The sequence below is a fragment of the Furipterus horrens genome, unplaced genomic scaffold (assembly GCF_987537825.1).
Source record: "Furipterus horrens unplaced genomic scaffold, mFurHor1.1.pri manual_scaffold_3, whole genome shotgun sequence".
Lineage (NCBI taxonomy): Eukaryota > Metazoa > Chordata > Mammalia > Chiroptera > Furipteridae > Furipterus > Furipterus horrens.
Window position 1 is genome coordinate 7,883,567 of NW_028327173.1, and position 20,906 is coordinate 7,904,472.

Consider the following 20,906-nt stretch of genomic DNA (forward strand, 5'->3'; position numbering starts at 1 on the left):
TGCAAAGGTCCTGAGGTGGACGCATCCCTGGCATGCTCACGGGACAGGAGGAGGCGAGTAAGGCTGGAGGGGAACGAGCCAGTGCATTGCTGGTGCAGCCACCGCAGACTTTGCCTTCACTCTGAGTGAGAGAAAGTCATTGGAGGGTTTCGAGCAGGAATATGGCGTGACTTCCCTTTTAAAAGCATCCCTCTGGCGGATGTGTTAAGAGTAGACCAAAAGGAGCCAGTGGTAGAAATACAGACTAGGACGTGGACGCAGTAACCCAGGAGAGAACTGATGGAGTGTCGCTGTGGGGGCGTGGTGAATGGCCGTGAACTCTGGGTGTATCTCAGAGGTGGAGCCACACGATTTGCCTGGGATTGGGGCGAGCGAAGTCAAGGATGACTTGTTTTTCCTATGTACCCATGGATGATGGAGTGGCCATTAAACAATGGGGTGAAGGCTGTCTCTGGATCCAGTTTGTGGGGTGCGTTGTGTGCTGGGAATTCAGTTTGGGGGCATGCTAAGTTGGAAATGCTACTAGGCCTTCAGGGGGGAGATGTGAAAGCGATCACCAAACGTACATGTCTGAAGTTCAGAGCAGAGGACCCAGCTGGAAATAAACTTAGGAAATCCTCAGTACACACAGTATTTACACCCATGAGGTTGGACTCCCCAAGGAAGTGAGTATAAATAAAGAGAAGGATCCCAAGAACCGAGTCGGGGGGTGGCAGTGGAGCTCCAATGTTGAGAGGCTGGGAGATTTGGAAGAGCCCGGAGACCAGTTCTGGCCGAGGCTGCGACGTCAGGTAGAGGTGGTGGTGGTGGGGTCAGCCTGGGACCTTTTGTGCGGGAGGCCCTCTCTGCTTTGCATTTCTACATAGCTTTCCCCTTCACCGTGGAAGAATGTTTTGAGGCCTGCACTGCAGGTGGCAGTGGCCCCTGCAGTACACCCCAGGAGGCCTCCGGACCACAATCGTCCCAGTGTTCCTGCCATGTCTCCAGATGGCGGGCTGTTTGCATCTGAGCAGCCAGCCATCTCTGCAGCCAGCCAGGCGTGACCCCATCAAAAACCCAGCGCCTGTCCCCTCAGGTCTGCATCTTGGGAAAAGCAAGAGACCACCAGTCACCAGATCCATTAGTCACAGATCAGAAAAAGGCCTGGGCGAGAGACCTGATGAGTTTTCACTCCAGTCTGGTTGCCGTTTGCAGACTCCCAAATCCTCTTGTGAAAAACTTGCTTCGAGACTCAGGCACAAAATGAGGGCAGGGAAGATTTGGGGGCGGGTGTCAGTGACAGTGGCCTTTAGACACAGAAATGACCTCTTCTAGAAATCCTTTCTCTTTTTCCTGGGGGTAGAATAAATGATATATTCTGTGCTTCCTCCTCTTGCCCCCAAAATAATGCAAAAAAACCCAACATGGTAAAATGAAGTGAATCCTAAATGTTCCAAGTGTCCTACAGAACCCATGCCTCAATGTAAATAGAACTAACTATACATGTGTGTGCACATGTGAACACACACACACACACACGGTCAGGTGTTTCCTTGTTCAGAGCTCTGGTAGCCTCTGCTTTTTCTCCTTCGTTCCAGTCACAGTTTGCAGTTTTATCTTTGCCTATATATTATGCAAGTAATGAAGACCTTCCCCACCAGGGCAAAGACCAGGTCTGCTCACTGCTGTATCCTCAGCACCTCGCACAGGGCCATGTATATAATAGGTGTGACGGGTCCGTGTTGATGATACTGGTTGAAAGGCCTGGTCTTGTTCAGTGCGTGGACAAGAAGGCTGCCTGCCACACGCTCCTAGGCTCTGAGAACCTCTTCCTGTGACAGCGTACATGAGGGCAGAGTTGCAAACCTGGTTCCCAGAGAGAATACTGAATCAGATTCCGGACACATCGCTTCATGTGGCTGGTTTTAGGACATTTCTATTAAAAAAGATATATATTTTTAAAAAGTGTGGTGCTTAAAGGATACCCCCTAGGGCTCAGCCGAGACCAAAGCCATCCACATGCAGAATTGTCATGCCTTCAGAGTGCCTGGCTCTCTGCAGTGTCCCATAGTACCCGGCACGGAGCCAGCAGTTAGTAAAGTGGGGGACTAAGTTTGGGGTAAATCACAACCTGTGTCTTCCTCTGGGACACTGTTGCCCATTAAAGGCTCAAAAGTCCCACAGAGACATGCTTGCTTGGCTTCAGGAGCCCATGCCCTGGGGGTAAATGTCTAGTGCTTCTGCCCTGGCCCTGCCTCTTGCCAGCTGTGTGTTCTTGGGCAAGCTGCTGACCCTCTCTGTGCCTTAGTTCCTCGTGTATAAAATGTGGTAGTACCCGTCTCGTAAAGGTTTTGTGAAGATTAAGTTCGTTACTCCAGGTCAAATTTGGGCACAGCGCTCGGCATATAGTAAGCAGGGACATGTCTGCGGCTGTGACTCAGATGATAATGAGCATGACCCATGCGGTTTCTGGGAAAACCTGTTCCACTGAACCTGAGCTGGGGACATGCTGGTAACGCGCAAGAAACATTAGGATGGGTTTCATTCTGTGTCAGCCGCTGCCTGGACACGAGTCTGGGGGTGCCCCAGTAGCGTGGCTGGGCTGCGTGGCTGTGCCCTGCAGGGAGGGAGCCTCCATGGAGCCAATGAGCGGTTCCCAAACCAAATGGAGGGCAGCGTTCTGGTGTGGCCAGCAGCCCAGAGTGGTCAGCTGGCTGGATCCAAGTCACCGAGTATCTGCAGGCTGCCTCAGTCCCCCTTCCGTACAACAGGTTGACCTGTCCCGGCCCTGGCCACCTACAGCCTATGTGGCATCAGCCAGGATTCAGGGTGAGGGCTTTGGGGTTCTGGGATGGGAGGAGGTGCCTGAGCACGCTCATCCAGTCCCCTGCACCCTCCGAGGGGGAAGCCTCCATGCCCACCACCCACACGCCCCTGTGCTTTGGGCAGCGTCATCTCGCTGCTGACTAACACCCCATTCAGACTCATGGCAAGCGTGGCGTTCTTACAGTGACGCCAGCCTTGCGTCTGGGGCAGCCTGCCAGCCTCGGAGATGCCTCAGGTAGCAGAGGAGCCCCCACGAGGCTTCTCCCTTCAGGCAGGCACCTCTGATTGTCAGCATCCTTGGACAGGCTCCAGATATGTTTCAGAAATCCCGGTCACCCAGGCAGGTGCCACATAGGGTTTCCAAGACTCTTTAGTCCCAATGACTCAAAAATGTGGAAGGTGCCCCTGGAGTTGAGGTGATCTCCAGGGCTGAGGAGTGGGCCTCAGCACGCCAGGATGGTTTTCACCTCTGCGGGGGACTCCAGGGAGCACTGGGGACTTTGAGAGCCCCCAAGCGGGGCGCCTCTCAGCTGACGTGGTTCCAGCGCAGAGCTGACTCCTGGCTTCGTAGGTGGCTGCTTGTGCATCGGTCCTGTGGGCAAAGGCTCAACTCCGTACGGCTTTTTGGGATATTGAAGAGTTCCTTGGTGCCCGTCACTACAAGGACTGTGTCGGAGGGGAGGGCAGCCAGGCTTTGGTGCCAAATGGTCCTGATCGTGGTTGTACCCCTGTTGGCTGATGGAGCGTAGACACTGGGCTTCCCCACCTCTCTGAGTCTCTGTCTGCTCCTCTATGAGATGTGGGTTGTGACTGCCTCTGCCTCGGGGCTGCTGGGAGGGTTTGAGGAACTCGGGGAAGCCCCCAAAATGTTCCTGGCACATCACGTGCCCCATGGGTGATACTGTACATCTTTTTCATTTTACAAGTGAGATTACTCTCAGAGAGGTAGAGAAGTTTTCCAGAGGCCACACAGCAAGTCAGGGACCTAGAGCTGAAACTCGAGCTGCTGCCTCCCAGGCTTGGGGCCTCACTGGAGTGGGTGGGGGGCCTCCCTGGAGCCGATGGGGCTGCCCTGTGTGGGAAGCCAGAGTCAGCCACTCCCTGAAGTGGCTGGTGGCTGGTGCCAGGAAGCAGGTTCCTGTAGCTTCTACCTGTGGCCTTCACCCGGCCCGTGGGGAGTTTCAACATCATCTCAGGTTGTCCTGCCTGCACGCCTTCTTCGCTGCTCCCGTGCCTCTGGCAGAAGTGCGGAACTTCAGACGCTGATTTAATGGCGCCAGTGGCAGGCGCTGAGGATTTATGGAGACTCGTGTAAGACTCTTGGGGCTGCTGCCTGCCCCAACCAGCTTGGAGATTGCCTTCCAGAAGGTCCTTCCCGACACATGCGGGAAGAAGGGCGGGAGGTGAGCTCATCAGGCGGGGGGGGCTCAGCTCAATGCCTGGGCAGCCTGGTGGGGGCTGGAGAGCTCTGGGGAGCACCTCCTAGGGGGTCGGGGGGTAGGCAGCTCCTCCGCTTGACCCTGACTCCTCTCTGACCCCTTGACCAGCACCTCCTGGACTGAGCTCCTGTTCTTTCCTCCCTCCTCTCCTGAACTCACTCCTTTCAGGTGTTTGCTCCGCCTTGTCTTGGAAGCTGTTGTTACCAAGGTTACCAGCAACCTCTAGGCTGCTGAGTGTCATGGTTGGTTGGTTGATTCCCAGTCTTGGCTTGACCGGTTGGCAGCTTTGGACACGGTTGCTTCTCCTGCTTCCTTGAAATGCTTGCCACCTGTGATGGCACTCCCTGTGCTTCACGACACCGCCAATGCTGCCCCGGATCCCTTCCTCAGCCCCTGGACCCCCCGCTTTGTCTCCACACACCACGGGAGCCCCCTAGTCCACCCCGTCCACCCAGATGCTGACCAACCCCGAACTCGTCAGAGGTGCATTTCAGCCACCCACTTGATTTCTCCCTTGGGTGTCGAATGAACATTTCATGTTTAATCCTTTAAAACTTAAGAATTGTTTATTTCTGGAATTTTCCATTTACTATTTTTGGATCCAGGTTGTCTGCGGGAAGCGGAACCACAGATGAAGGGATGGGGCTCCTGTGAAAGCGACGGGAGAGCGGGAGTTTCAGGAGTGGGTGTTTGCAGTTACAGAGAGAGGGGGATTAGGGGGGCCCCCTGAGAGGGAGGCACTCGGGCAAGAACTGGGAGGAGGGCGGGGCGGCCCCTTGCCCACCTTGGGGGAGCTTCCAGGTAGGGAATGGCAGGCGCCAAGTCCCGGAGGCAGGAAGGCACCAGAGGACACGCCAGTGACTTTGAAAGCCTGGACGTGCCCTTCAGGGCCAGGAGTGGAGCAGCCTCTTCCTGCCTCCAGACCATCCAGGGATTCTGACCATCGAGAAATTAACGTCCAGAGGAGGCGGCACCACGTGGGCCGCCCTCTGTGAGCCCTCACTAAGCCTCGGGCATGAATGAGTGTGTCAGATCCACTCCCTCACATCATCCTGCCCCCCACCCCATACAGACTGGGGCGGGAGGAACTGGGTGGCATACGAGGTCCCCCTGTGCTTCAAAAGCCCATGAGTCTGTGCACCCCTGCCCAGCCCACCCTGCACCATCGGGCCAGCGGGGGTTGCCTGCACTTCACAGATGAGGCGACCGAGGTCTGGAGGCTGAGGCCACACAGCCAGTGAGTGTTTGGATGGGGACTTGGCGCTCAGGTCTCTAACGGGCTGGGGTTAGGACTTCTCGGGAGGGTCACGGGTAGCGTCCTTCATTGAGCAGGGCCCCCCTCTCGCCAGCTGCCGCGCTCTGAACACCGTGCTGATAGTGACTGAGTGACAGTATTTTATCGTCCCTGTAACCCTGTGCCATGGCATTCCTGTTTTGCAGATGGGGAGACCAGAGCTCAGGGGGCCCTGTGACTTGCTGAGGGCACACAGTGAGTGAGTGGCGACCAAGGATTGTGAGGTCTTTGCGAGTTAACTGCTGCTGTGCTGAGGCCTGGAGAAATAGTATCCAGTTCTAGAGACACTGTTCTCCAGCGCATAACTCCCCAGCTCCAGGAAGAACTCTCTCAAGAGTTCCCTGACCAGAGTAGGGGTTTCCTGATCAAGGAGACTGCCTGCTGGACGTTCTGCCCCGGTGCTACCAGGAAACATCTAGATGGTGCCTTGGTGTCCCCAGAGTGGGAGCCCATGGCACTGGAAGGCTTGGGCTTTGCCCCCATCACCCCCCTCCCCCAGGAAAGCCTCCACATCTATCTGAGCCTCAGTTTCTTCATCTGCGAAATGGGTATAAAAGTGTTTTTTTCTTCCCGCCTTCTGGGCTGCTGGGACAGTCTAGGAGTCACAGTGGAGAAAGTACTTGGGAGTCACAGGGCCGTGTGCACGTCAGCTGGCATTGTCCTCCACTGGGCCACGCAGTGGGTTGAGGGTCGGCTACCTGCCCGTGGAGGCCTTGCCCCGACTGTAAGCGCCCTACCCAGGGGGGTGCCTAGGGCTGGGGAGGAAAACCAAGGCCCCTGGTGGAAATGACTGTGGTTGCGGTTACCGCAGGAGCCTGAGGGCGGAGCGGATGTGAAAGGCAGAGAAAAGGGTAGCTAGGCGGGCCACAAGGTCACGGCTGTTACCTTTGTCTGTCTGACTGATTTCTGAGTGTTTAATAGATGTGGAAGGATCGTAGCAGAGAGAGGAAGAAGCTGGAAATGGATGATGCGGGGCCTGTCTCCAAAGCAGCTGCTGGTGCATCTGTGTTCTGCTAGGGACATTTCCCTAGACAGGACACAGTGAAGGGGGATCTACAATGTCCCAGGACTCTTCCTTAGTCCCCAACCGGACAAGGGTGTGCAAGTCACCTACGTTTTCAGGCAGCCTCACAGCTGACCGTCCCTTCCCACAGCTGGGCTGGCTGACTGAGGGTCCCTGCTCACACTGGGGTGCTAGCCAGGCCGTGGTGCCCCCGCAGGCCACCTCCCAGGCCGTCTCATCCCTGAGCGTCGGCCCTCATTCTTTTGCCTTGAATCTTGCTCGGGTCCTGGAATGAGCTGACCCCAGGCCTCCATTGCACAACCTCCAGGAGAAAGTCATGCATGCAGCCGTGACCTTGACTGAGAGCCAGCCAGGCCCTCAGAAGGAGTCTCCTCTGTGAAAAGAACAGGTCTCTGTCTCATCTAAGACGTCTCCCTGGACTGTCTTTAGTCATTTGTCTATTTATACATTTCATCTGTTTTAGTGGACAGGCATTGAGGGCTTTTCAGCCTGGGCACTGTCACCGTGCTGGGCTCGATTGCTTTGTCCCAGGGCCGTCCTGTGCATTGTAGGCTGTTTAGCAGCATCCCTGACCCCACCCACTGCACTCTAACAGCATCCTCCCTCCCCCGCATGTGACGACTGAAAATGTCTCCCCACATGGCACACTTGTGCCCTGACTGAGGACCGCTCACCTAAATCCTGCTGTTTCAGCTTCTTCCCGTCTCTTGCTCCCTCAGGCAGAGCGAGCTCCCAGCCAACACCTGGGGTGGGTGAAGTCCCCAGAAGTTCCCACCTGCCTCACCTCCCACCTCCCTCACCTGAGGCCCTGCTCACTTCCATTCTTCCACCTTGAGGGGCAGACTTGGGACCTGGGACAAGTCACTGCCTTTGTTTCCCTGTCTGTAAATTAGTGTCCAGCTGGGTGAGTTCTGTGATGAGTAAGATAGTTAATATACAGAAAACATAGCAGTGTCATTTCTGTTCAACACAGGTTTATTTTTGTTGTGCTAAGCTGGGGGTGCAGCAATAAAGGAGACAAAGGTCATGACCTTGGGGTCACCGCTCATGATGGGGGCAGACTCATTATCCTGTGATTGTAATTCAGTGTAACAAGTGCTGTGGACAGGGGAAGTCTGAAGGGCCGTGGGAGCCAGCAGGAAGGACACCTCATCCAGGAGATAAAGGAGGAAGACTTCCTGGAGGAGGTGGTATGCTACTAGGACCTGAAATATGAGTATAGGTTAGCTGGGTAAAGAAAGGGGAGGAATAAATTAGGCCCTGGCCAGGTGACTCAGTTGGTTGAAGTGTACATGAAAAGGTTGAGGGTTCGATCCCTGGTTAGGGCACATAACTAGGTCGTAGGTTCGACCCCCTGTTGGGGCATGTTGGGGAGGCAATGGATTGATATTTCTCTTTCTCTCTCTCCCTCCCTCCCTCTCTCACTACAAACAATACACATGTCTTTGGGTGAGGATATTTTTAAAAATTAAAAGCTCTCCTGAAAAAATAAAAGTTCAATTTAACGGGCTGTTGCCACAAATAGGGCCAGACTGTGCCACGGGACCCTGGTTCACACGCCCTGTGTGATCGCTGGCATGAAAATGAGGCCAGGGCAGAGGCCGCGTGTTGGGTTAACAGCCGGGAAGGCACCCGGCCCTCCCTCCTCGCCCCACCACAGGCGATGGACGTAACCTCATGCTAGAAACCTCCCCGGGTGCCTCGGAGGGAACGGTCCCTGGGGGCCGGCGGGTGTCCCCGGGTCACCCCGCGCAGCGCAGTGTCTCAGAACCCACTGGTGGACGCTGCTGCTGGCGCCATCCCGGGAGGAGGGCAGACGGCGGGCGGAGGTCGGCGGGGCTCACACCGTTGTCAAAGCTCATGTCCCATTGGCCTCCAGGGGCCCGGGGGGTGGGGCCCGCACCACGGGCTCCCCGGTTCTGCTCGGACTGGGCCCCCAGTGATGGCACGTGCCGCTCTCTCTCCCCGCACAGCTACAGCCTCCGCCTGGCCACCCGCTGCTCGGCACCGGCCGCCCCGTACGTCACCAGGCAGTGTAGGAGTGTCAAGGCCACGGCGGCAGCGCAGCTCCAAGGACCCCTCTGCAAAGAGTAGAAGCTTCACCTGCTCTCTGACAGGTATGAGGAGGGCAGAGCAGTTTCTGGGTCCCTCTGGGAGCCTCTGGGGGCAGAAGGGGGTGGTGCTTGGCTTGTGGGGTGGGCTGGGAAGGAGAGAAAGGGGTGGGTGTGATGGCTTGTGGAGCTCCCTCTGTGTGCCAGGTGGGGTGCGGGGCCTCCCTACAAGAAGGGCTCATATGGCCTAGAGTTCAGACCCTGGACCACCTGGGTTCAAATCCCAGCTCTGCCACTTACTGGCTGTGGGACCCCAATAAGTTAGCCAATCTCTCTGAACCCCAGTTTCCACATCTACAAAAGGGGGACTATAGTACCTACTTCATAGGATTATGATACTTCCAAGTGTCACATGTATGCAAAGCACCTGGAACAGTGCCTAGCACACTTACCTAAGCACTAGGTAAATATTCGCTATCATTGTTGTGACAAGGATAGTAACAATCATGATACTAATAATACTCAGCTCTGGATTGAGACCTTCAGAGGCTTTAAGCCCAGAAGAGATTATGAAGTTCCATTCCCACAATGCACTTGAAAGTAAAAGTAATACTAATCTGTAAAATAATAAATTTAGATTTATGTTGAACCAGAAGTCTCTTTCTAGATTTTGTGATGGTAAAATGTGATTCATCCACAGAAGCCTGACTTTTCATCTTCAGCGGCCTGGGCTGTGCCCATGATTGGAGCAGGCTTGGGCTTCCCTGTTGGTGACACAGTGTGTCTTCTGTCATTGTGTCCCCAAGACCAGCGCCTCAAGCACTGAGTACACCTTGTGCACTGAGACATTGGGGCCCTGGCTGGTGTGGCTTAGTGGATTGAATACCAGCCTGCGAACCAAAGGGTTGCCTGTTCGATTCCCAGTCAGGGCACATGCCTGGGTTGCAGGCCGGGTCCCCAGTTGGGGATGTGTGAGAGGCAACCACACAGTGATGTTTTTCTTTCTCTTTTCACCCTCCCTTCCCACTTTTCTAAAAATAAATAAATCTTAAAAAAAAAAAAAAAAACAGACCTCAGGGCCCCACTCCAATGTACTGAACAAGCATGCTTGTACGCAGGGCTGGGGAACCTGTGTTGGCAAGTGGCCCAGAGGTTTTGGGGCGCCCTCAAGCCTGGGGTCATTTGGAATGAGCACATAGGTGTTTAAAGCAAGAATGGGCTGAATTCCGGAACTCTAGGGTCTTTGTGTTGTACTTTTCTCTCTTCTGCCTGCCCTCCCAGCCAGATAGCTTGCTCACCCCTCCCTTAGCAGTTGGGGTTTCTGGGCTTGGCCTTTTTTCTCAAGGTGGGGAGAGGTTCAGGAGGGAAAGGAAAATCAAGTCCACTTGCCCCAGAGAATCTGTCGTCTGCAGCCAGAACCGAGCCCACCTCTCAGGAACCAGCTGAACATTGAAATGGACACTAAGATAGCGCAGAACTGGAAGGTCGGGATCAGTCCTCTTCCCTGCCCTTGGCTCAGAGAGAAGGCTGGGGTCTGGACCAGGGAGGCTTGGTGAGAATCTTCGGGAGAATGGGAGGCAGCGCCAGGAGGAGCAGGACCCAACTCGGGGTCCCATGTGGGTCCTGGGATCCCCCCTGTAGCTGTGGGTGCTGCTGCGTGGTCCTGCGTGCTGCTGCATGGCTCTGCATGTTGGTGGGCACACAGGGCATGACTTCCAGCCCAGAGTGGGTGTTCTTTACAGCCTGAGGGACAGCCAGGTGCAGAGGGACTGATTTCCTGCACAAACTGGGGGTTTTTGTTGACCACTGCCACCTCAGCCTCTCCCATGGGGTTAGAGCATGGCTGTGGATGGGTGCCGTCTATTCCCTTATTTTCAAACAGGTGCAGCTTCCCAAGGAGGTCCGAGATCAGGGTGAGGACTTCTTGCTATCTTGCAGATGCTGCCTTCTGCCTGTGTCCTCACCTGGGGGAGAGAGGAAGTGCTGGTGTCTCTTCTTGTAAGGGCACTAGTCCCATCCCACCCTCATGACCTCATCTAAACCCAGTCACCTCCCAGAGACCCCTGCCTCCTAACACTACCATTACACTGGAGGTTAGGGCCCAGTCGTCTGGAGACAGCTCAGTCCGGAACAGTGCTAGCATGATTTTTAAAATGCCGTGAAGGGATGCGTAGGTCAACACCCACCTGTTACAGAGGGGGAAACTGACATAGAGGGGCATGTGGCCCACCTGGGAGCAGAACGTGAGTCTTCGCAGGATGACGGACTTTACGTGGGCTCTCCCTGGCCCCCGATACCGTAGACAAAGCTGTACCTGCACGTGGGATTTGTTCTGAGAAAAGGATGATATCCTCAAAGCACCCAGGACCTAGTTCACGCTGTCACCCTTGGCGGGTTACAGGCTCTGTGAGCAGTTTACTGGACAGTCTGGACCGAGCGAGGTCTTGTCCCGTGCCTGCCACCCATGGTCTCAGCTGAGCCTCCCTCTTCTCTGCTTTAACCATGTCTCAGGCAAAGCCCAGAGCACTCTGTCCCCTTTCACAACTGAGAAAATGCCACAGCGCCCAGTCCAGCGTGAAACTTCAGGGCACATCCTGTCTTGCCCCTGTCTCTTTCCAGTCCACAGGGCCAGCTGGCCTTGTGCCCCAGGGCCCAGGAATGGAGGTCCAGGGAAGGGCTGGCATCTCTTCCTTATCTGGACTCCACTGTGATCCACCTCTCAGCTGTCACCGTTCCTTTGCCTAAGATGGGCCAGCCTTGAGGCCTTCTTCTGGGATCTCAGGGATGGGTGGGTGGAGGGTCTACCCCTGCCTGACTCTCTGATAGCAGTACCCCCTTGGGAGCAGCCTCTGCCAGCCTCCCTAAGCTCCTGCCCAGGGGTCCAGCACCCCTCCCCAGAGGGCTGCCTCTTGGGTAGGGGGCCGGCAAGATGGCTTCTGTGTGGATCCCACTCAGCAACCCACAGGAAATGCACATGTGTTGGCCACACCCTTCCCCCGCTCATGCTCAGATGGGCACGGGCGCATGCAGGTCTCCACGGGGAAGGGGGTTCCCTCTCTCAAAGGCTCATGTTCCACTGCAAGCAGCCCTCTTTCCAGCCCCTCCAAGAGGTTCTGGGGACACTGGAGCTGACAGTGTCGTGGTTAAGTGCACACTTGTAGAGTTGGACCCTGGCTCCAGTCATTCTGGCATGTAGTTCATTTCTCCGTGTTTCCATTCATGCATCTGTAAAATGGGTATGTTGTAAGGATTTCATAGGCTAGTTAGTACATGAAAAGCACTTAGGAAATTGCCTGGTATGTAGTAAGTCATCCATAATTCAGCCGTGCTACTATTATTATTATTATTGAATTATTATTAGAATTAATAGTAATAATGATAGTGGTTATTATTGGTAGTGTTATTAATGATAACCAGGCTCACTGGGTGAGAGAACTGAACCCCTGAACTAGACTCAGCCCAATTCCAGGCTCACATTCAACCCAATGCAGCAAACACTGTTAGGTGCTCCCTCGTGCCTGCCTCTGTGCCTATATATGGGGTTTCCACAGAGGAAGCATGGCTAAGCCGTTCCCTCCTAACAGAAGGCACACACAGGCCCTGGCGTGTGCTTGACCTGGGTTCAAGTCCCACCTCTGCCACTTGTCATCAGGCTGACCTTGCAAAAGTTACTTCTCCTCTCTGAGCCTCCATTTCTTCTATGCAAAGTGTGTGTGTGGGGGGTGTCTCTGTTGCCTGCCACGAGGGTTGTTGTGAGCATTAGAATGAAAATTCACTGACATTGGAACTCCTTTGGAAAACTTGGCAGTATCGACTGAAGCTGAACAGACGCGTACCCCAGGACCCTTAAATTTGACTGTTAGGGGTACACTCAGCAGACGTGTGTGCACCAGAAAACATGTACAATATGCACGTTATATAGATACACCCTACTGCCCAGCATTTCCACTGTATGTAAATATGTACACGTGTGCACCACACATGCCTTTGAGACATGCTCTTATGTAAGAACGTCCTGGCAGCATTACTCACGATGGCCCCACACTGAAAACCACCCAGCCACGTCTTGGCAGTAGACTGAGCAGCTGGAGTGGTGACCCTGTGACAGAACCCTCCAGCCGGGAGACTGAAGACCCCTGTATCGCGTGCTGCCCGCGGGTGACTCCCATAGGCCCGTTCCGCGAAAGTCAGACGCGAAGGATGTGTACTTCGTTTATTGAAGTTAAAAAACGGGAGACTCAATCTGTGGTGATAGACGTCAGGATAGTGCTTATTCTGGGGGTGAGAGTGTTAGTGGTTACCCTCAAAGGCTGATGGGAGCTTGGCCCTGTTCCACCTCCTGATCTGGGTGCTGGTTACTCAGGTGTGTTCACTGAAAAGTCATCCGGCGTTGCTTTTTCTCTGTATATATGCTGTACTTTAGTAAATAGCTACGTTGGAAGAATGAAGTGGGATAATGCTTCATGAACAGCCCTGTTCTCCTGTCTCCTCAGCACCTGAAGTGACCTGGAATCAGAGAAGCCAAAGGGACCGGCCTTCTGCCCTGGGGGCAGTACCAACCTAGTCCAGTTCTATGAACCTGCGAGTGCAAGGGAGCGCCAGAGCGCACGCGCGACCTTCGGACGAGCGTCCCCAACCCCGCGGAGACACGGAGGCAGCCCTTCCAAAGCACGGAGAACGCTGCGGCGCCGCCCCGGGACCGTGCGCTGCAGCCCGGCCTTCCTGCGGAGCTGGGGCCTCTCCTACTATGCAATTTTTCCAGAGCTCCTTGATCCTGCTTTTTTGCTTCTCGAGTTGTCCTTTGCTGTGGCGGGGACCTTGATCTGGCCCAGGGGTCAGCTCCGGCCCTGTCCGAGGAAGGCCTTCAGGAGGAGGCCAGGTTCCCCTTCCAGCTCCTCCGCTCCCTACGTCCCGTGTCCCCCACCCTCTCTGGGAATCAATAACGTGTAGACACATAGGGGCCTCGCTGACTCCCTAGCCTCGTGGCCTGTGCGCTTGGAAAACCCCCTTCCTGGCCTGAGTATCCTGAGCTGCTGGCTCTTGAGTCATTTCCAGATGTGAGATTGTGGTTAGTCCACGTGCATCGGGAGAAAGCCCTTGTCCTTACTTAGGGGTCGGGTTCCTCCCACGGGACAGACGCGCGGGGGGAGGGGAGATGTCCCGTGTGCTCCTTTGCCTTCCTTGGTGGGACCATCAACGCTTTTAGTGTCTGAGCTTCTCTGGTCAGCTGAAAAGGGGAACGAAAAAACAGAAACTGGGAAATGAAAATTAAATTGGAAGTTAAAGAGGGGGGAGAAAAAGAGATTCCCTGAAGTTCTCCATCGCCTGCCAGGGACCGGTGGAGGCGGCCCCTGGTCTCGGTGTGGCCATCCATGCCTCGGAGAAACGGGTGAGCTGAGCTAGGCCTTTGTACCCAGTGGGGGTCTTGGGTTTTGTGCCTTTGGGGCAGACCCCAGACGAGGATGTCTGAGACCACTCGCGCTGTTTCCTCGGCCCCATTTCCAGTGGTGACGTATCCGACCCAAAGGGGAAGGAGGGAGTTTGGAAGCGTGCGAGTGGTCACATGCAAAAAAGGGACTTTTTTCAGGGCTACTATGGTTGATGTTGCAACTCTGTAAATATGTATGTAGACAGTTTTAAAAGCACGTATTTATGTCCCTGACTGTAAATGCCCCATTTTTAAAGTTTTATAACTTGTGTTATTTAATTAATTGGTCGACTGGCAGCAGTGCAGGCTCCAGTCGTGGTCCAGGAGGAAGTTCTCGTGAGCGCCTCACACGGGCAGAAAAACGCTGATCGACGGCGCACGTCACACTTTTCCCATTTCCCACCCAGCGAACAACCGTTGTTTGTTTTAAAGTTTCATAAACCGGAAGGAATCCTTTTGCCCGCTCCTGAAATTAATCCTCACAAGCATGAAAATCTGTGGCTGTTCCTTATCCTCACGATACGATTTTGTCCCATAAAAGTCAACACTCCCAAACTGCACCCAGCCGCTCGGTTCTTGAGGTTTTTTCCTGTTTAGCAGCGAGGAAGGCTCACGAACCCAAAACTTTAAAAGTCACCTTCAGCCAACGGTGAACCCTGGAAATGTGTGTTGGGAGCCACTCATTTTTTGCATGTGCAAACATTTTGGTCAGCTTTCAACACCCTGAGACTGTCGGGAAAACTGCTACAAGCCGTCCAGTCATGAAAAGGGGCGATTTTACAAAGTGGCGTTTCCTGGCCCGTGGCGGCTTTGGAGCGTGGGTTTAGATCACAGAGGGAGACAGCTCTGTATCTGCCCTGTGAAGAAAATTAACAATAAAAGTGTGAAGTGCGATTGTAAGGCAGAAGCGTGGGAGTGATCCTTTGAGTGTCTGAGTTTTGTGTCTTCCATTTTGGTGTTGACTCTGGTTGGGATGGGGGGGGGCTGTGGGGGGGGGGCGGGGCGGGGCCTGAGGACTCCATTCCTGCAATGAGAGAAAGCTGAGGTCTTAAGGAGCTCACTGTGGAAACTTCTTACTTGGTGAGTGAGGTTACTCTGCCTTCAAGGCCCTCTCCCATCTACCAGCAGTAAGTTAAGCCAGTGCATGAAAACTAGAAAGGCCACCTGTGACTGCAGATATATTTTCTTTGAACAGCTTTATTGAGATCTAATTGATATACCATACAGTTTACCCATTTAAGTGTGCAGAGCCGTGGTTTTCAGTTCACAGAGTTGCGCAGCCATTGCTGCTGTCAATTTTAGAACATTTTCATCCTCTGTCTCCCCGAGCACCAGACTTTTGCTCTGCCATAGGCGCATGGCCGTATCAGAAGCACAGATTTAGAAGTACGGGCTCAGGGGTCCCCAGCCAGGGTTCATTGTAAGCTCTGCTCCTTACTGACCACGTGACCTTGGGCTGGTCATTGACCACAGCTGGATTCCTTATTTGTACAAGGGGTTGATTGATTTGCTGTATATGCACCTTCCTGTGTTCTAGTGAGGGTATAAATGAGCAACCACTGAGTCTTCTTAAGGTACGTTAACTTACCTGCTTCCCATATCACCTGGCTTAGTGCTGAATGAGACATTCTTGGCCTCCACCGCCACTTCCACTGCATCAGGCCCCCTGGGGTGGGTCTAGGCCCCCTACATTTTCGTCAACTAGCTCTGTTTGTGCCACCAAGTTTAATGCCGACTAAGGTCGAGGACTACAGTCAGAGCAACGACTGAAAAGAAACATTCCTGGCCTGAGCCAGACCCCTGCGGCCCAGGGCCCGTGGGTGAGCCAGCTGTTCCTTGTTAGCGCTGGTTGAGGATGAAAGGAGGCTTGAGGCTGCAGAGCTGGCTTCTTGGCCGAGGGAGTGGGAAGCGCTTCTCTGAGCTCCCTGCCCCAAAGAGGGAGGCCTGGGCCCCCTTAAGTGTGGGGAGAAGGCAGAGAAGCCATGGTCTGGGATGGGGTGGTGGGGTGTCCAGCTCCCTCTGACCCGCTGGGTCCAGTGGGTGGAAGTCCAGTAGGCTAGGGGACCGGAAACGTCAGTGCCCCAGCAGCGTGGCCCTGCCACGGCTCAGCTGAGAAGACAAACTGCCGAGCTCCCGCTGGAGGGGACCTACACTGCAAGGGGCGTGGGGGGAGGACCTGGCCCAGGGTCCACCCTTTCTTTACCGCAGGCGAGTGGAGTCAGGCATGGAGCACCCAGCCCAGTGACAGCCGGAAGCTGCCGCCTTCCCCTGATGGACGGAGCACAAAGTAAGTTTCTCCCTTCTCCTCCTGACCTGCTCTCTCTTGCAGCAGCGGGGCCTGGGAATGGAGGCTGGGGGCTGCTGAGAGTCAGCGCTTGCACAGATCTAAGAGCGAGGGTCTTACATTTTGCACCCTCATGCCTTATTGCCCACCCTGGCCCTGGTCCTGGCAACCTGTGAGGCTGTGTGAATATCTCTGAATCGCATCATGTCACTTTAAGAGCCCTCCAACGGCTTCCCGTGTACTTAGAATAAAATCCAACCCTCTTTTCTGGTTTAGAAGGCCCTCTGGTGCCTGCCTCACTTTGCACACCACTTCCCCGCCCCCTGCCATCTCTGTTCCAGCCATAGCAATGGTCTTTCAGCATCTGGATGCTCTCTGCCACAGGGCCTTTGCATGAATTAATCACTCCACCTACAGTGACCCCACCCCAATACCACACGGCTCTCAGTCTGTCTCCTCAGTTTCCTTCCCTGACCCCTCAGTCTAAAGTGGCCTCCTGGTCACCTGAGATTTTCTAGTTTCTCAGCTTCTCTAGAATGCCGGCCCTGTGGGAGCAGAGGGACTGTATTTGTCTATTCCCGTGTTGGCGTCGGTGTCCAGTGCCCAGTAGACCTTCGGGATTCACTGAGAGGCATTCCTGGGGCGATTCAACTGCCCAGGAGCCCCTGATGAGTGGGAATCGAATGCAGCTGTGTGAATGGACGTGGCTGGTTTGCAGCTTCCAAGCTGGGTGGAGCATCCTGCCCAAGTACCAGCCTTGGCCTGCTCTGTGTAGGGGTCTTTCTGTGCAGACCGTTTCAGTGGGCAGAGGAGAAATGAGGGGGTTTTCATTTTAAATGCCACTGTTCCCAGAGAAGATCTAGCATGCCTTGTTACATTTGAATTTCAAATAAATAAAATGATTTTTTAAAGCTAAGTATGTCCCAAATATTACATGCTGCATACTTACACTTAAAAAAAAAAAAACAAATGGTCTTGAGCTAAAATGAAAATGTAACTTGAGTGTCCTTTATTTTTATTTGCTGAATCCGGTAACCCTATTCAGAGGACTAAGCCCCTTGGGATGCCCTTCTCTTCAGGGACATCTTGCCAGTTCCAGCTGGTCACTCTGAGTGCTTGTCACTCAGCGCTGGCCCTCCGCCCGGCAGCGGAGGCAGCGGGTCCCCTGCTGTTAATTACAGCTCTTGCCTTGGATGGGAAGGTCACCAAGTGTCAAGTGGGGCCCTGAGGACTCTTTAGAATGTTCAAGTGGCTCTTGACACCTGCCTACAACTTCGGGTTGTGGCTCCGCCTTTTGCCTGATGCCTAAAATAAAACAAAAATAAAACGGTGTCTTTCTTGCCACTGATGTAAGACTCCCGGACAGAAGGGCAAATACTGGAGTGGTCTGAGCACAGGCAGGGAGGATGTTGCCAAATGCCATCTCTCTTGGGCGAGGAAGGGCTCCTGCCGCTGAGGGCCTCGGGCCCCTTCTTGGGCCCACGCTGAGTGAGCCCTTGCAAACCAGCTGTCACGTGGTTCGCTGACGCTCCGTATCGCCCCAGTGCCATTTGTTGCTGCTGGCAGGGCCATGGCACAGAGTGGAGGGAAGGCAGGGGCGTGGACCCACGGTGTGCACCGTGCGGCCCGGGGCATGGCGGCTGCGTGGGGAGGCCACCCATCCTGGGACCCCGTGGGCCGGGGGTGTGCTCCGTGGGTGCTCCCTCAGCACTAATTCTTGCCTCAGGGCCAATCCTCATGGTTCCTTAAACACCACATTAAGAAGTTTATAACTAGAAAATGTACATTATAGTAACCTGAGAAAAATAGAAAAAAATCCAAAGAAATCCCCGGTCACCGATGGACTCTTTAATCCTATAGGTTTTTATGTAGACAAATATTGGCTGACTGGCTGTGCCACCCACCTGCTGGGTGACCTTGAGAAGTTACTCAACCTCTCTGTGGCTCAGCTTCCTCCTCTGTAAGGTCCCCTTCCTTGTAGGGTCGTTGGGAAAATTAAGTTGATTTTTGCATGCACGTAGAACGGTGCTCAGCTCCTGGTATGGACTGTGTTAGTTACTGAGCCATTCACACTGGCTTTTTAAACTTTTAAGATTATTACTTCTACGTTCACTTTATGATGGTGGGGGGAGGGTCTAATATAGCCACTCTGAGTCCCCATGGATACTGAACACCTTTGTATTGAATACTTATTTGCTCGCAGTATGATTCTTTACCATGGGAAAAATGACTGTTAAAGTACAATACAGTCATGTGCCGCTTGATGATGGGGTACGTTCTGAGAAACATGTCCTTAGGTGATTTCGTTGCGTGCGAACAGCACAGAGGCACCCACAGAAACCTAGATGGTGCAGCCCACGGCACACCGGGCTGCGTGGAGCAACCTGTTGTGCCCAGGCTACAAGTCTCCACAGCAGGTGCCTGTACAAACGGCACGAGATTAAATCGAGCCCAAGAGAAAATGACGCAGTCAAGAGGCGTGGGAAACACAGGATGCAGGAGGCGGCTGCGGGCGTAATGCGTCAGACCGGTTTACAGCAAACTTTATGAGTAAAAAGGGTCGTCGTCGGCAGCCGTCCGTCTCGAGAGACGATGGTGTAGCTTCTTAAGTGTCTATCTGCACTGCCGAGAATGGCTGTGCAGTCCGACTCGGGAGTGACACGGCATCTGTCTCCTCCCGTGTTGAATTGACATCTTGCGATGACGCTGGAGTGTCCTCTCCAGTGGAGCTGAAGCTACAGAGCCTGGGCAGGGTGATATGGAGGGTCTGCTGTTGCCCATGCAGCAGACCCCCCCTCTCTTCGCAGCTGAAGGGTCCAAGGGAAAGACGGAGTCGATACAGCTTGGCTTCAGGTGCGCCGCAGGAGTTGCCGGTGTTGACTACAACGTCAAACCGCCTTAGGGACTCCGGCTCCGGATTTTCTGTCGGGGTTTACTCCCTTAGCCTTTCCCCTGAAGAGGTATGCCGCAAGGCAGCGGAGGTTTTTTGGAGTCAGAGTTTTCCTTCTCTGATGTGCCCTGACTGGAAGATCGAACCAGCGACACTTAGCTCGCAGGCCGACGCTCAATCCACTGAGCTAAACCAGCCAGGGCTAAGTAAAAAGGGTACCCTCTCATTAAAAAGTAGAGTATATAGAGCAACGCATGAACCAGTGACATCATCGGTCATTATCATCAGGTGTTATTCAGTGCCCGTAATGGTTCGTGCTAGACTTTTATAAGGACTGGCAGCGTGCGGGGTTTGTTTATGTCAGCTTCAGGGCAAAAACGTAAGGCATCACGCTATGACGTTATGACGCGAAGGTGGCTATGGCGTCACGACACAGCTACACGCTCATGACGTTAAGATGGCTGGACGTCACTATGTAATGGGAATTTTCAGCACTGTTTTAATCTTAACGACATCTATTGAGTCAGCCCTTGGTCTCAGACATTGGTACGCAGCGCGTGGCTGTGATAGGAAATCCGCGGACTACGCACTGCGTCCCGAGCGCTGGGCCGCAGGCGTGCCTTAGGCCACCCCACGGAGGTGGGTTCCATCCCTGCTCCTATTTTGGGAGAGGGTGAAATAGACTCAGAGAGATCCTCCATGTTGCAAACAGCGGACCTAGCCACAGGTCTGCTCCTGCAGGTCCAAGTGGAAAACGCCCTGTGCCCAAATCCCCGCGCGGCACCGCCCACTTGCCGCAAATGTCTCAGGCTCTTCCCCGGCTTCCTAAGGCGCTGCAGGTTGCCTGGAGCCAGCTCAGGTCCCACAGCCATCCCCTCTGAGTCAGGGGTGCTGGGAGAGGGTGGGGACCTCCTGGCGCAGGGCAGAGGTCCGGGTGAAAACTAGCCGCGGTGCCGTCTGCTTCCAGCTTGGTCCTGTGGTCCTGTGGACATTACCTCTTCACTGGAGGGCCCTGGGACTCCTCCACGCAGCTCCCTGGACAGAGGTGTGGGGAGAGCTTTATGCAGAAGGCTGGCGCAGGCCATGTTCTCCCTTTCCCGGTGACAGCAGGGACCCAAGGGGCCTCCCCAGCCAGGTGTCCCCCGCACCCAGCTCAGTGCCAGTGCACAACTCTGTGCGCCCACTGCTGCTTCCGAAGGTCAAAAAAATCTGCAGGCTCAGCATGCCCGCGATGGTGCCTGCGGGGAGCAGAGTCCCGGGTCAGGGGTGTGTGCAAGGTACTGTCAGCGTGACAGAGGAGCCATTGCTTGAATAGCCGAGGCCAGATAGCTTGTTTTACTTCAGCTTTTCTCCTTCTTCCCCAAACACGTACTTGCTACTCCAGGGAGTCTTTTCAGGCATGTGCCCCTAGCTTGGGACATTGTCCCTCAGGTGACCATGCTATGCAGTGGCTGGGACAGGGCTCTAGTTTTACATCTTCTGACAATGAGATGGACCTTAGGTGGTGACAGGCCCCTCCTGGTGTGAGGCCTGTTCTCTGGTACATCTCCTGAACACTGTCCCTGTGTAGGTCCCCAGTGGTGAGCAGCCATGGTGGGTGGAGCCCCTGGTTGTCATAGGAGCACAAGGTCCTGTGATCATGTGCACAGGAAGCAAGGGACACACAGGGTGATAGGAAGGGTGTAATTGTC

General features: G+C 54.4%; 1 protein-coding gene across 4 annotated transcripts in view; it reads left to right on the forward strand.

Moving 5' to 3' along the window:
- The window catches only part of PRDM2 (PR/SET domain 2), a 95,912-nt gene extending 82,743 nt beyond the window's left edge, over positions 1-13,169 (forward strand). For 2 of the 4 annotated variants that reach the window (XM_090268625.1, XM_090268629.1), the window contains 2 exons: positions 8,536-8,679; positions 13,107-13,169. In XM_090268625.1, the coding sequence (XP_090124751.1) occupies positions 8,536-8,656 (121 nt within the window). In that variant the 3' untranslated portion in view covers positions 8,657-8,679; positions 13,107-13,169. Of the gene's footprint in view, positions 1-8,535; positions 8,680-10,495; positions 10,516-13,106 lie in introns of those variants that run through there. The other 2 variants (XM_090268626.1, XM_090268628.1) reach the window with 2 other exon arrangements.
- The last annotated feature ends 7,737 nt before the right edge of the window (positions 13,170-20,906 follow it).